General features: G+C 36.8%; 1 protein-coding gene across 1 annotated transcript in view; it reads right to left on the bottom strand.

The window, feature by feature from the left end:
- Positions 1 to 14951, bottom strand: part of BRSK2 (BR serine/threonine kinase 2) — a 453493-nt gene that overhangs the window by 15668 nt on the left and 422874 nt on the right. The window contains exon 18 of the mRNA XM_070957404.1: positions 14514 to 14603. Within this exon, the coding sequence (XP_070813505.1) occupies positions 14514 to 14603 (90 nt within the window). The remainder of the gene's footprint in view (positions 1 to 14513; positions 14604 to 14951) is intronic.

Raw genomic sequence — 14951 nt, 5'->3', positions numbered from 1 at the left:
ATCAGCAAAAGATAACATGCCCCAGACAGGCAAATGAAATAAGATCCTACTTAGATTTTAACCATATTCATTCTCTCAGGAAGAGATACTGTATCATTTTCAGAAGATGAGAAATGCAATTATTCAAATTTAGTTTGGCCCAAATATTTTATAGTTTGGTTTTATTATTGTCATGCTTGTCTTTACTTTCTGTATTAATTCAGTGACTGAGCACTTCACCAAAACAGAATTTTATTTCACTAAAACTGTAAATAGATGGATTGTTCAGTGCTGTTGTTTGCAGATGATATGGTGATTTGACTGCAAACACCAATAAGGCTGAAATAGGCTCATTGGGTACATAACATCTTTCTGCAGGGAGTAGCCTCAACAACTGAAGGATGGTAAGCCTAATATTACATATTTTGTATAGTTTTGTATCATTAGGCCATCTGTGTTTAAATTGTTCCTAGCTCTGATAGAATCTTTATAGTACAAAAATTAGATTTGGAGAATAAAACAGTGGCAAGAGAGATTTTACAATTCAAGCTTTTAGGAGAAGTCCTTGAGGTAGCAAACTATACTTCAAATGCAACACTCGCGGTGGGAAGTAAGATTCAATAATGATAGAATTTAAGGGCAATTAAAAATAATTAATTGCTGCCACAAGTTGAATTTTTGTTCATGATGCTTAGAAGAACATTTTCAGGCTTCATGAATGTAGGAGGTGGAGAAAAAAATGATTCACATCAGACTCACCCCATAGGTGATTCTGAGGATAGGATAAAACTCTGAAAAGAGAGAAGATAATTTATACTGATGTAGAATCTGGCCATAAAGGAGTTTCCTCAAATGTAATAAATGTAAATAGGACATTCAGACCTCAGGTGACAGGATATCTGCAGTATCTGTTTTTAATGAAATATCATAGTGAATTTACTGTGGAATGTTTTGATATCATTCTCTCATTGGTTCTATTATGAAAGAGAGTTCTCTTATAAACAGGATGTAAACAAAATGCTTGCTCATGCCCTTCAGAAAGGATTTCTGCAACATATAGTGACATCCTGTTGTTGTTTTAAAGAGGTTAGGAAAGATTTCAAAGGAATTTAGAACTCTTTATTGCATAACAGTTTAAGACAGACACTTTCTCAGTTCTCCGCTCCTTTCCTATATCCTTTCTCTTCCTCTCTTTTAGGCATTATATGCCTCCCCATAAGATATATCTCAACAGACAGAAACAATGATAAACTATTACTTCTAATATTAGAAAGTGTCATAGTTCCAAAGATGAAACAGACCTACAAACGCACATAAAGAAGATCCCAATGAAAACCACATAAACTTATCATGAGATATGGAGAATCATCTAGTAAGTCTCTTCTTCTAGTTGTGGTCTCTAAGGTGAATTTAATCACAAGGCTTCCATTTTGTCCCCCCACTAAGCTGCTGTTTCAACGTTCTGCGACATAGGAGTCTCAGCAGGACACCACTTCAAAAGTGGGTAGGATTACCACCCTTCTGCATTTCAGCTGAGATGGATCTTTTTCTCAATGGTGCTTAAAATTTCTAATTAAAACATTGCCATCTTTGCTGTTAATTAGTTCAAAGAAAAACACAGAAATGCTCTGCAAGAACATCCTTATGTGTTGGCTGAAGTTTATCACCAGCAAGATTGTCAGCAACTTTTAAGTCCCCTACTTTAAAACCGCATCATTTAACTGTATGTGTGAATTCAGCACAATGTCTTGGTATATTTAATTATGTTCTCTTACAGATAAATAATCAACTTTCATTGTGTGACAGAGATGTATGAGTAACTTTGGGATTTCTAGTAAGAAGAAGAACCCTAACCTTCAGCTGATACATCTGATTATTGCATGCATCCAACTACATCAGTGTCCAATTTGATTCATGGATGAGATGGTAGCAGAGGGAGGTGGTGGTGGCAGTAATGGTTGATCAAATTAGGGTTAAATTAAATTAAATTAAATTTAATTAATTCAATTTATATGCATACAAATTGGCATACAAGCAGCTGAAGTTTTGATAAAAGTTTTCTTAAGTTCAATATTGGGTCACTAAAACACAGTACATAGAATTAGTTTGGTTCGCACAATATCTTGGTGCATCTCATGAATGAACTCTTAACAATATGCACTCTTTAAATTCAGGTGAAATGATCTACTCACCCCATAATAAGAGATAATCATGGGTAAAAAGTTCGTAACTGACATTCTTAAATAATTCACAGTGGATCAGGAATTATTTGTGATCCTTGATCAGTAATGGACAATACAACAAGAAAATCAGCTACTTTCATTATTTTAGAAATGTGTTGAAGAAGAAAATAACCAGATAGTAATCTTCAACTGAGATAGCAAAATGATTATTTTAAGTGGTTGAAGTATGTATATATAAGTTGTCTATGTTAATAGCACAAATGGATATCCCACTTGTACATACATCCTAAAGTTTTATGCTTAGTCTATGAATGTTTCAGCTCCATAGAAGGTGATTGGCTGTCATAAGCAACAGGCTTGTATAATCTGTTTTATTGAGTCTGTAGCAAGAGGGCACCAAATTCCACAGGAATGGCATTAGTCAGCACAGAAGTTGGAGCATTCAGATTCTAATAAGCTGAGCAAGTATCCTTAGCTGTTATATTTTTCAGCTACCAAAATGCGAAATCTCAAATGCTGCAGGCTAGTGCCAAGCAACTTTTTCTAATCAGCAGCCTCAGTGGTTCTGAAATATCTGCATAATTGGGAATACATTTCATAAGAACCACAGCTAGTTAGAAAAGAACATTTAACTCCAGATTCTCAGGAATTGGGTCATGCAGAATAGTTCTTACTTTCCTTGGATCAGGTTTAATTCCTACAACTTTTTTTTCTAATATAACAAACTCTTCAAGACAAAACTGGCATTTGTTTAATTGGTTTTATGGAATCCTTCAAAAATCGCTCTCAGTCTATCACAGAGCTGCTCAACAGTTGCTGGATAAACAATAACATCATCCATATACCTGCCTTAACAACAACCACAATTAATAATAAACATCATTCAATGGAAAGATTCTGGTGCCATTTTTAACAATCTTTGGTGGCCTCTCACTTAACAAAAATCAGAGCAACTTGCACAGCAGGCAAAATATTGTCTATTGTAGGCACAGTGGTGTTCTTACCCCATATCCTTATCTCATGTTCTCAGGTTAACATAAAGACTGATTTCATTAGTACCTGAATTTGTACTTTTCGTACAATATCATTCGTCAACATTTTGTTTAATTCAGCTTCCATCGAAGCATATAGTATTCCCCTCCAATCTCAGGCAGCAGGCACAATAGACTCATCCACTATAACTATGTGAGAACATTCATTAATTCAGTAGATAAGCCCTTCGGACAAGACATAGTTTCAGTCTCACCAACTGATCCATCTGATTCTGAGAATGAGCAATAGCAGTTATAATATGGCTCAGAAGTCTCTCTCTGAAGGCTATGAAAGGAAAAGGTCTGGACAAGGAGTGGTTCTAAACCTTTTTTGATAACATACATAAAATCATCAACCGTATCCAAGCCAACATCATAATAAAGCAATTGAAGCACATGAAACTGTTGGGCTGCCCATGGGTTATCTATCTATCTGTCTGTCTGTCTGTCTGTCTATCATCTATCTATCTATCTATCTATCTATCTATCTATCTATCTATCTATCTATCATCTATCTATCAATCATCTATCTATCCATTTTTGTCAGCAGCCACTTAACTCTTTGCTTGTAAGTGCTACATGACAGCTTTTACTACAAACAAATGCCCATGAACTCTTAGTATCAGTCACCCTCTCTAACTGTTCCCCATTAATACTCACAACTTATTTTTATTCAACATTCCCAAAATAAAGTCTTCCTCATCCTCAATGTCTGTTGTTCTAAAGGCCTTTAGAAACTTTCTCCTGTGCACACTCATTTCACATTTAGTTAAGATTAATCCAGTTTGCCAGCAGGAGAAAGGGCATCCCATCACTGGCAGCACGGCAAGAGGTAAGATCTTTTTCTTTCGTGAGCAACTGTTTCGTTGTTTGCAGGGAAACAGAAGCTCACGAAAGAAATGTCACGGAGATCTGACCTGGGGCAATGGCATGGGCGCGCACACTTTTCAGTTTGGGCATGCGAGCGCATGCAGTTTGGGCACTCGGTGTCTAAAAGGTTCATTATCACTGGCTTAGAACATACTACTGTTTTGTATATCAATGTCCTGACAGCTAGAGTTGCCATTCCTACTTTCTAACTGTAGCAACAGACTGATAATTATTAACTATTCTTTAGAATTGTGGGCAAATCACTTTGCAAGTTTCTTATAAAATAAAATAGCAGATAAAGAAGACATTCTATATTGATCAAAAAAGCAAGTAATTTCAAATGGTACAAAGGCAAACCTGTAATTATACTAGAATGCCTCAATAACATCTGGATATTTTTACCCATAGGTATTATACATATGCTCAAGAATTTCTTCTTATCTATTGTCTTTAAAATTCTGTTTTTCATGTGCCGTTATATTATCCCGTGCTACTGACAAAAATGGCATTAGACAAGCTTCAGATAATGTAAGACTCCAGATGGAGCAGAATATGCTTATATTGATGTGCACTGTAATTAACCTGCATGAACATGGTAAATTTGGGGATTGTTCCAGCATCTTGCTTCTGGTAACTGGAGCTTAGGGTGAGAGAAGATCTGATGTTTTTATGAAGAGGTTAAAGACCTTCTTAGCATTTAAATGACTCTCCAGAAAGACATTGGAGATGATGCACTCTGATGACTGTGATAATAAATCAAAGCAATTTCCCTTAGACAATTGAAAGACCCCTCTCTGGTTGAGCTATTAGAATGTAATAGAAAGCAGTGGTTTGCATAGGCCAGGTTTGATCTGTGACACTTATAGACATTTGGTATAAATTCCAAAGTAGCTTCAGCCACTCTGATGTATAATTCCCTAAGTGCATTAATCGAGGCATCTAAAGAGTCAATAGGTGCTTTTATTCTATATCCAAATTTCAACGGTTCCATCAAAACATTCCTGTACTGAGTTAAATATTTATCCTAAGCATCTTCAGTTTGAAGTAAGGTGCCTTTTTCTCCTGCTCACTTATCAGCATGGCAAGTTTTGCAATTTAAGCAACACAAACTGGCAAATACTATTCAGGTACTGTGAAGTGGTAATTCTTAGCTGCTGAAAATGCAGCTGGGCACATCGTTTTAACTCTGTTCTATGGTATTAGTCTTCCTTCAGAGGTTTTCTTTTCTGTCCTTTTTTTAAGAATAAGAGAAAGAGAGAAATGTTTGGCAGTGACAGAGTTGAGAGGAACAGAATAACTGTGTAATCTCAATCCAGACCAGATAAAATGTTCAATGGAAACTTGAGCATTTCCTGTTACCTGAAACGGTTACATTGAACTCCCATCAAAGCAAAACAGAGTTGGGTTGGAATTAAGTTTATTGCATTTGCCAAACTAATCATCTCACTGAATAAAACAAGGATTCATTTCGTTTATAATGGGGGAAAGACAGTGGTTGTCACACTGGTTGAAACTGGGAAATTAAGCAAGAACCTTATCGTCTCTTTCTCAGAAAGGATTGTGAGGAACCAGGTATTGGAACAGCAGCAAGAAATGTGGCACAGAGTGCAAAGCAGAGAAAAGATTATTTGAATTTAAAGTCAGAGCAAAGGCTTGAAAGCAAATATATACACACCACTAGGCACCGGGGTGAGAGGAACTAGTGATGGTGCAAGAATATGCATTTGCAAAACAGTGAAATCATAAATACATAAATATTGTGCTGTTTGAAACATGGCAAGTCTGTGCACAAGTGCGCAACATGGGAGAAAACTGAGAGTGCCACGTATTCCAAAGGCAAGCAAGCAGCAAGCTGGCTGGTTATAAAAGAGTGTTTAGAAGATGAAAGATTTCATAGGAAAAGAGGTGTTGAGCCATCATATTGTTCAGTGAGGGCTAGGAAGAAAAAGTGGAAGGGAAGTTCTTACCACATTTAGAAAGTCTCCCAGTCATCAACTCCATACAGTTAGTGGTGTCTAGATCATAAGGGTGGAAAGAGGAGGAAGGGAAAAATATCAAAAAAATGATTTCCAGAGCTCTACGTATACGGTAGCAAGATAACAAAATTATTTCCTTGAGCAGAAAGCATATTATATGGGCATGGCATAGCTGCCCCAGATTCTGATTTTTCTTCTCTGATTAGCGCTATAAAAGTATTTCAAAATCAGCACTCAAGCACAAAGTAAATCTTTTCTCTGTTACATTTCTCCTGTCTAATATTGATGTTACAATAAACATGCAAACATTGGCGATCAGAATGTTAATCTTGATTGATTTCAGACAAATGTTGTAAATATCCTTGCTATCAGAAATATAAATGAAGGATTTCAAATACGTGTTTTGATGTTTACAACACAGAATTGTGTCTCCAATCATATGTGAATGGTTGCATTCATTATAGAACATAAACACACAAAAAAGGAATAAAATATTTCGCTAGGCTGCTAATACAGGGAAGTTCCTTCAGATCTGGAGAACTTAAATTTAGCCAGATCAAATCAATGCACCCAACTTGATGATCAGAGCATTCTACAACAAAAAGGAAAACAAGATATTGCATGCCAAATTCTGTGGACCCATTTCTCACCCAATGCCTGGACTATAAATAATAAGACATTTTGATGTTTTCCAAGTAATTGTGTTTTATTGAAAACAATTATATATATAATTTGTTTTCGTAGATTTTCACGGGTAGAGGTATGCAAGTTTTGGTGTATTTGGGTCTTTTCCCGTGTAAGATCGAGTGTATCTTGGCGACGTTTCGACGAGGTCCCACTCGTCATCTTCAGGCTGGTGTTTTCGGCTTTGTGCTTGTGCGAGGAAAGCGTGATTGGAGCTGCCGTCTCTCTGTAAATACTGGTGGGGAGGTGTGGGGTGCTGCCTTTGTTGCTGTGAGCGGGTTGGTTGCCTGTGTTGTTACATCTTGATTAGTTGATGGAGTTGATGTTTGCAGATTAGTCAGCTGTTTCGTAACATCCTGTGTAGGTGAGGTCCTTGATGTGTGCCCATTAGTCTTTTGTGTTTTAACGATCTGGGTAATGGGCTGTGTGTTAACATCCTGAGTTCTAGTGTTGTGGTATCCTGAGTTTTTTTATGTAATGTCCTGAGCAGATGGTTATGATGCCACATCCCGGGCTTTGGTTTAGCTCCAAGTTTGAGGTCTTGCCATGTGTTCATGGCGTGTGTCAGTTTGCTTTGTGTAACCTTCCCACCAGTATTTATAGAGAGATGGTAGCTCCGATCATGCTTTCCTCGCACAAGCACGAAGCACAAAGCACGAAGCTGAAGACACCAGCCTGAAGATGACGAGCTTGACCTCGTCGAAACATCACCAAGATACTCTCAATCTTACACAGGAAAAGACCCGAATACACCAAAACTTGCATGTGTGTGTGTGTGTGTGTGTGTGTGTAACCGTTATTTGGATTAAGTTAGTTAGTGCTTCCAGCAATTTACTGCCAGAACTGCTGTAAACACATCTATAATTAAAAGAGATGGAACTAATCTCAGTCCAAAGGATGAAACAGCTGTTCTTCCAGGCGTATGCTTTTCACGCACATGGCAGAAAAATAAAGGGCTGTTAGATTTGCAGCAGCATGGAGGGAGAGAACTAGATATTTTGAATTGGGTCAGGGTTTCCTTAATAGTAGCATAGCCATGGCAAAATGGTCTGAACGTTGTAATGGATATAACTATATTTTGACACAAATTGCAGTTTTCAGGTTATGAAGCATAAGATGGCCACAGAAACAGTGGGCCATCTTAAGGATTTTTGGTAGCACAAATAAAGATATTGCTCTCTACACCTGCTTACAACTTGGGTGTTAGCTTAAACTGGAAAGTACAATTGAACATATTGCATTTACTTCCCATCTAGTGCTCTTTTGCCCCATTTTCCTCTTTTTCAAGCTTGATGCAAAATTAAAATAGTCTTTTTATTAGGTATTTTAGAAAACATGCTCCATCATAATCCTGGCAAAAAAAACCCCCATCCTTTTGAGCATGATTCTAAATTAATTAACACCAAGTACCATTATTTTGCCCTTTTTGGCTTCTGGCCCTATAATACAAATTTTGCACCATTTCTGCTATAGCTATTAGTGCTTCAGCAAGTCATTATCTGGTATTTCTTGGCCACAATAAGTAGTTTAGAATTATTTATATACTTAATAATTTATATGGCTGCCCATTTCAGAGCTTGAAACTATAGCTACAAACAGCAATCTGGGATGCTCGAAGTTAAACAATACCTCATAAAAGCTTCATCAGTGATTTGTTATTATAGAAATGGCCACTACTTAGTAAATATGTAAAGCAAAAAATGGAGGTTTTAACTCTATTTTGTATCCCACTGCACCAAAAAAAGGTGGAAGTCAACTGCTTTCCCCCCCCCTTACCTTGCACCCATTTCCCCTTCTTTTCCTTCCCCTATTTTCTTATTATCTTTGTTCCCATTTTTATTTTATATTATAATAAACTTCATTTTTTAAAAAATAAATAAATAAAAGCTATATCAGCAGTGGAGTTCATCAGAATTTCAGGGTGGGCTGGTTTCACAGTGCAGGTGCTGCTGCTGAGAAAACAGGGTTCTTGGGTCCAACAAGGTGACCATTTGCAAAGTTACATAGAAGTAAATTGATTTGGAAGTGATGGGGTACTTTTGGAGGGGAGGATGGGAAGGAATGAATGGAGAATTGTCCAAAACCTGAAAAGATTCTGTTCAGGTAAGTGCCCCACCATCAATTTTACTTATTTTTCCAAAGATTCAGATTTTATCTGAAGGGGAGATCTGTGTTAAAAATTATTCAAACTTATTCCTAATATTCTTGACTACATTTCAACTTTTCTCATGAAATAATCCCCAAGAGGGATTAGCACTGCCCAAGCTATGTGAGAGATATTTATTTATGTATTAAATAAACTTATGACTGCATGACTGTAACTTTGTTGCTTGTACCCTTACAATTTATATTGATATTAATTGCTTCCTAGTATGATTTGATTGCTTATTTGTACCCTATGACTATCATTAAGTGTTGTACCTATGATTCTTGATGAATGTATCTTGTCTTTTTATGTACACTGAGAGCATATGCACCAAAGAAAAATTCCTTGTGTGTCCAATCAGACTTGGCCAATAAAGAATTCTGTTCTGTTCTGTTCTGTTCTGTTCTGTTCTGTTCTGCTCTGCTCTGCTCTGCTCTGCTCTGCTCTGTTCTATTTTTATATGCTGCCCATCTCACTGTTGGAGGGACTCTGGGAAAATACATTCTAGCATCCTCATTCTGTGTAAGTTATAAGCATGCTAGCAGAAATGGTTGATTTAGCATGGTCTAGGTGCCTCTAGAACCTCTACTGATTTATTGCATGTTGGGGAGTGTAATTTTGGTCCAGGCAATTATGTGGCTTTTAGTATGTCTTTAATGTACTTTTAATATATGTGTTGGACTATTACATGACACCAGAGTCTTCTTGGAGCTGAACAGCCTCAACTCAACCCAATATCTTAGAAAAAGATTCGCTTATTATTTTTTTAAGGGAAGAAAAGGAAAACAGAACGGAAAATATGCATTAAATGAACTTGGAGCAAGAAGTGCAATTGGACTGACTATAAAGCAAATGGAGATTTTACAGTATCTTTTCCCTGCCACACCCATCAAGCCACGCCACGCCCACCAAGCCACACCCACAGAACCGGTAGTAAAAAAAATTGAAATCCACCACTGATGAAGTGAGACATAATATAGTATTAGGCTTAAAGTGGTAAAATATAATGTGGATATATTTTGTGTTCCCTTTATGTCTAAACTCCATGGAAGCAGAAAACTATTCAGTAGAATCCCAATCTGCTGCAGACACTTAAATATATATGAACATGTTATGTCAAATATGCAGTTTTATACTATGTTTTATAAGCCATTCCAGGGTCTTTCTAGGAATGTACCACCCGTTGTCATTGGTACTTTGTGTTAATGTTAGAATTTATATCTGTTTCAATATGTTATTCTAATGTAAAATAACTATTTAAAACTAATAGTTCTGGTGTCCTCAGTGTGACACTTCTGAGTACCAGTGTACCTACTGGCTCTTGACCCTTGTATTAGAAAAAAAATCCAGGTTTAGTTACACCCTGGATATACTACAGGAGTAGCACCTGGGGAGATTGAGGCAACTTCTCCACTGATGCAGTGGTGCATCAGGGAAAACTCTTCATTTCTAGAGACTGCTTAGAACCAAGTCCCATGAAATAATATTTCACTTTCTGATCTGGTTGCTTCCAAGTCTGAATTCTTATGTTCCTGTTATGGGAACATTTATATTTACCCTCTATAAACAATATTATTTTTATTGGCTTTGATGGCACTTTTACTTCATAAATTCTGAATGATTACATCTATTCTATTAATAAATAAACCTCAGATTAAATTTCCAATGTAAAAAAGTTAGAAACGATAGATTCCTGAATTTATATAGAGAATTGCCAATTAAACAAGATTATTTTTCAAATCATAGAACATTAAAAACCCATTAATCAAAACTTTCACCATTTAAATTGCAGAAATATCACATGAATGAGTCATCATATAAACTTGTTTAAATATATCATTGTCTAATTAGGGCATTTCCCATTTCTCTCTTCTGAACCGCATTTCTATAAGGTTGATAACAGTATTTGTGAAGTGGTCTTCACAAATGCCACGGGGGGGGGGGGAGAAAAGTCACTTTTCTTCCCCCCCCGCTACAACTCTATAGAGTTTGGGGGCAATTCCTTTGCCCCCCTGAAAGAAATCCTGGTCTCACTCTGTTTCCTGGTAATGAACTTTTAACATCTCATTTCTGACGTCTGCCCATAGGTAGGACTGACCACGTATTTCCTGTCCTTGGAAATCTACATCCCTTAGAAAGAAGCTGACAAAAGAGACTGGTTACAAGATTGTTGAGAAGCTACTCACTCACAACTTGCAAGAGTGGTAAAATGTAGGTGGGTAGCAACTTTATTTTTATATGGAATGAGGGAGAAAGGAATCTTGGATAGCTCAAAATAACGGAACACTGATTTGATTACTTTCTGCTCTCTGTTTTTGGTAAGCTGTAAGTGAGCACTGACAGGTTCATGGTATTTCCTCCTCCCAGCATTTCAAGGTTACCAGAAGTCTCATGTTTTGAAAAGACTGGGGAATCAAAACAATGGTGGGATAAAAGAGCTCTTCAGATTACCTAACTATTCCTAAAAACACTGTTAGTTATAAGCAACCTGAAGAAACCAATTTTCCCTTATTATAAATCTGCTTCTCAATTCTTTTGCTTGCACTATTGTAGGAGCAAAAGAAGTTTTAATGCTACAGTTTGAAGAGAAATAACCCAATTAACAGGACCAGAAGAAGGTACATCTTGCCTGTCATCATACACTCATTGTCAACTTTCCTGTACTTCTAAATGCTGGTACTTGGAAATAACACTCAAAAAATTTAGAAACTACCATAGACTACCGAGGTAGAGCAGAGGGAATTAGACTGAGTAATATTTAAAGTAATATTTCATAGAGTAATATTTACTTTATGAAAGAAAACAAAGTTAATATGTTCATAAAGCCTGCTGGTAGAGAGACAAAATCACAATTCATATTAATTGAAACATTATTTGTTTTGCAAACGTAAGTTTTTACTAATTGGCATAAAGTTAGGCAGATTCCTTTTCAGTCCAAAGCTTTAAGGATTTCTGAGAGCAAAAACTGCATTCCATGGATTCAAGATTCTTATGATGATAAAATCATTTGTGCAATTAATTTCTGTAGGCTTATTTTATTGTTAGCTCTATATTCTGCCTTTTGTTCAGTCGCCCAAGGCAACTTACATAGGGGTCTCCCTTCCCTTTTATCTTCACCATAGCAATCCTGTGAGGTAGTTTCACCAAAGACACCCAGTGAATTTCCATGGCTGACATTGGACTTGACCTTAGGTTTCCCCAATTCCAGAAAAACTACTGAAACCTGATAACACACCACTCCCCTAAAGCCTTGATCCAGATGAGTTTAGATAAAAAGTAATAAGCAAAGTAAATCCCAAGAAGCAGAAATGAGAATGAAGACAGTACTTAAACGGAATATGAAGGCATGACACACAGACATACCACTGAGATGAGATGCATGTAGAGAAAAACCTGATGGCCACCAACACAGATGTGGACTTGCAAAGAATGAGAAACCACAGAGACCAGTCCTGTTCTGAAACCCAGGTGAGCCAGTTTAATAAGCTGGGTCAGGAGAATTAGCCAAGGATCACCTCCCTGAAGTCACAAGTCCCTGCTGGCAGTGTTACAACTAGAGACAACATTCACAGGTATGTCACCTAGGCAGGAGGGGTGCATTTATTGATATACATTATATTAGCTTATTCCCTTTCACAGTATAGTTTATTCATATAGAATATCCAATCACTCACCTGGAATATCCAATCACTCACCTGATTGGAAAAATGGGGAACACTATTTTGTTAAAAAAACAAGTTCTCCAAACCTCTTTAAGAGGGCAGACCCAGATGAAGTAATAACAACTAATGTGTCTTTTTACGTAAATAATGGTTCCTCATAGACTATGAATTGGTTATCAATTACTTAGGTTGGAAAAACATCATGCTAAACTGAATATGGTCATTATTTCCTAAATAAGATGGTCTTGGAATCAGAGTAGGATTCTTTCATATGGTTAGTCAACACTCATCTGGCACTGATAAAGGGATTAACTCTTTATCAGTCCTCTCCCATTCCAATATAATTAGGAAGCCATACTCCTTGGAAAGTGTCTTCTTGTGATACCTTTCTTGATTATCACTCTTATTGAATTATACCTGCACTTTTGTTATAACTTAAAATTGTGGCTGCTTGAAAATGCTTTTTCTTGTCAAGAATTCTAACCAGCCAGACGTTTGTTTTAATGTGAATTTGCATGGTATGGCAGCTGTTCATTAACTTTATTACGTATCAACTGCATATGGAAAGTTCATTCTCTGCAGTGACTGGCCAAAACTTTAAGATTATAATGCAGTCTAGCAGTAGGGCCAAAATTTGGTGCAAGGAACAGTCTGGTCAGGCTAAAGTGTCATTGGACAGGAAATCAATAAGCAATCATTCTGCAATGTTGATTTAGTGGGTTCTATCCTAATTCACTTTTCTGTTATTCATTAGACATTCCTTTCTCTTTTACTAACATGAACAACTACATATACAAAATATGTATACATATGTACATATACATACACTATTTGCCCATAGTTAAATGGCATACATTTTGCACGTAGAAGATACTAGCTTGGCTTATACGTGACTGGCTGGAAAAAACTATGAGTAAAACCTAATATATCAATTGAGGAAGCTGAAGAAAAGGATACAATATAAACAACTTCCAATTATCTAAAAGTTGCAGTATTTTGAATATCTTGTAAGTCTTTTCCTATTTCAGCTCTCCATTTCAGATACTATTTATCCCCTTTCATTTCCATATTACATTTGCCTCCAAATGCTTACATAAATTATCTGAAAAGGTTGGGCTTGTCACTAATATATGGAGAAATCTCTTATTTCTCTAAGCATAGGAAAATGAAAAAAAAAGGTTCCATTTAGATTGGTGGCCTAATTGTATTTTGGATCTATTTAATCACATTTTCCCACATCCTCCCTGTTAACAAATATCACCTATAATCATTTTGTTTGGGAATAACAAAATTTACTTTTTTGGGAGGGAGGGAAGTGACTTTTAGAATGCGAAGAATAGGATTTGAAGAAGACTAGAGAGGTTAGAAGAAATTGCAGGGACAAAATTTTGTTAGTAAGGCTTTTAGGGAATGTGTCATCCCATTAAGAAAAAAAAAGCAAAGAGAGCAAAGGCAATCTCCTTCTGTCTTTGCTCAATGATTTTAAGTTTAGAGAGCAGAGAAAATGGCACACCTGATTCTTCAATACGAGTTCCTTCCAAAAATTAATCTTGCTTTAAGCGTCCAGGTATTCCCACCTGCTTTCAAAATTCTATTTCTTTAGGAACTAAATTAAATCATTGCTTAATTTTGGTTTTTTTTTTAAATAATTGAATATGGCCATTTTGTATAATGTTTCAAACCATGTCTGTATATTGGACAGATCACTAGAAGGATACAAATAGCTGATGACACTTCCTGTGAAATAGGGACAGATGGCTCTTAGGGCGGGGCAGGGCAGGGCGGGGCCATGGGGAGGAATGAATTTAGGAAATGAGAATTGTTGCAAGGCAGGCAGGGGTAGTGCAAATGGGAGGGAGGTGCTGTGGTGTCTTACTGGTTGGTCTGAATGAAATTAGTTTTCAAGTGCAATGTGACGTTGAAAGGTGCTTCCAGTTCATGCCCTTTGCGTGAAGCAAAGAAAAGCTTTGGAAGCGACTTACCTGATAATTGTTGCACTGATGGCTGGTCATGTGTGCTTAACAATTGTGCCTGAATTGTTTCTACTACTCTCTTAAAGCGACGGCTTGGACCTATCAAAAGAGATGTTACACTGTAAGATAAGGCAGAATATCACAGAATGTTGAGTGTCAGGGAAGAGTCTATTTCTTTAATTTTTCCATTCAGATTGATTCCTTCCTTCCTTCCTTCCTTCCTTCCTTCCTTCCTTCCTTCCTTCCTTCCTTCCTTCCTTCCTTCCTCTGATCACTGCATTAACCATCTCCCTGCCAAGATATTATTAGTAACAAACCACTGTATAGACATGATTTACCATCAGTGCATTTGATAGCACAGTATTTCTTCCACCTTTAACTTTCTTACCAAGCTAACTCCTGCCTCTCTGTTTAATAAATTTATCCTGTTTCCCTTTTTAATTCTCG

The sequence above is a fragment of the Pituophis catenifer genome, unplaced genomic scaffold (genome assembly GCF_029215685.1).
Source record: "Pituophis catenifer annectens isolate HBS135680 unplaced genomic scaffold, rPitCat1.0.hap2 SCAF_1, whole genome shotgun sequence".
Classification (NCBI taxonomy): domain Eukaryota; kingdom Metazoa; phylum Chordata; class Lepidosauria; order Squamata; family Colubridae; genus Pituophis; species Pituophis catenifer.
Note: the sequence above shows the minus strand (reverse complement) of the source record. Positions and strands in the feature narration are given on the sequence as shown.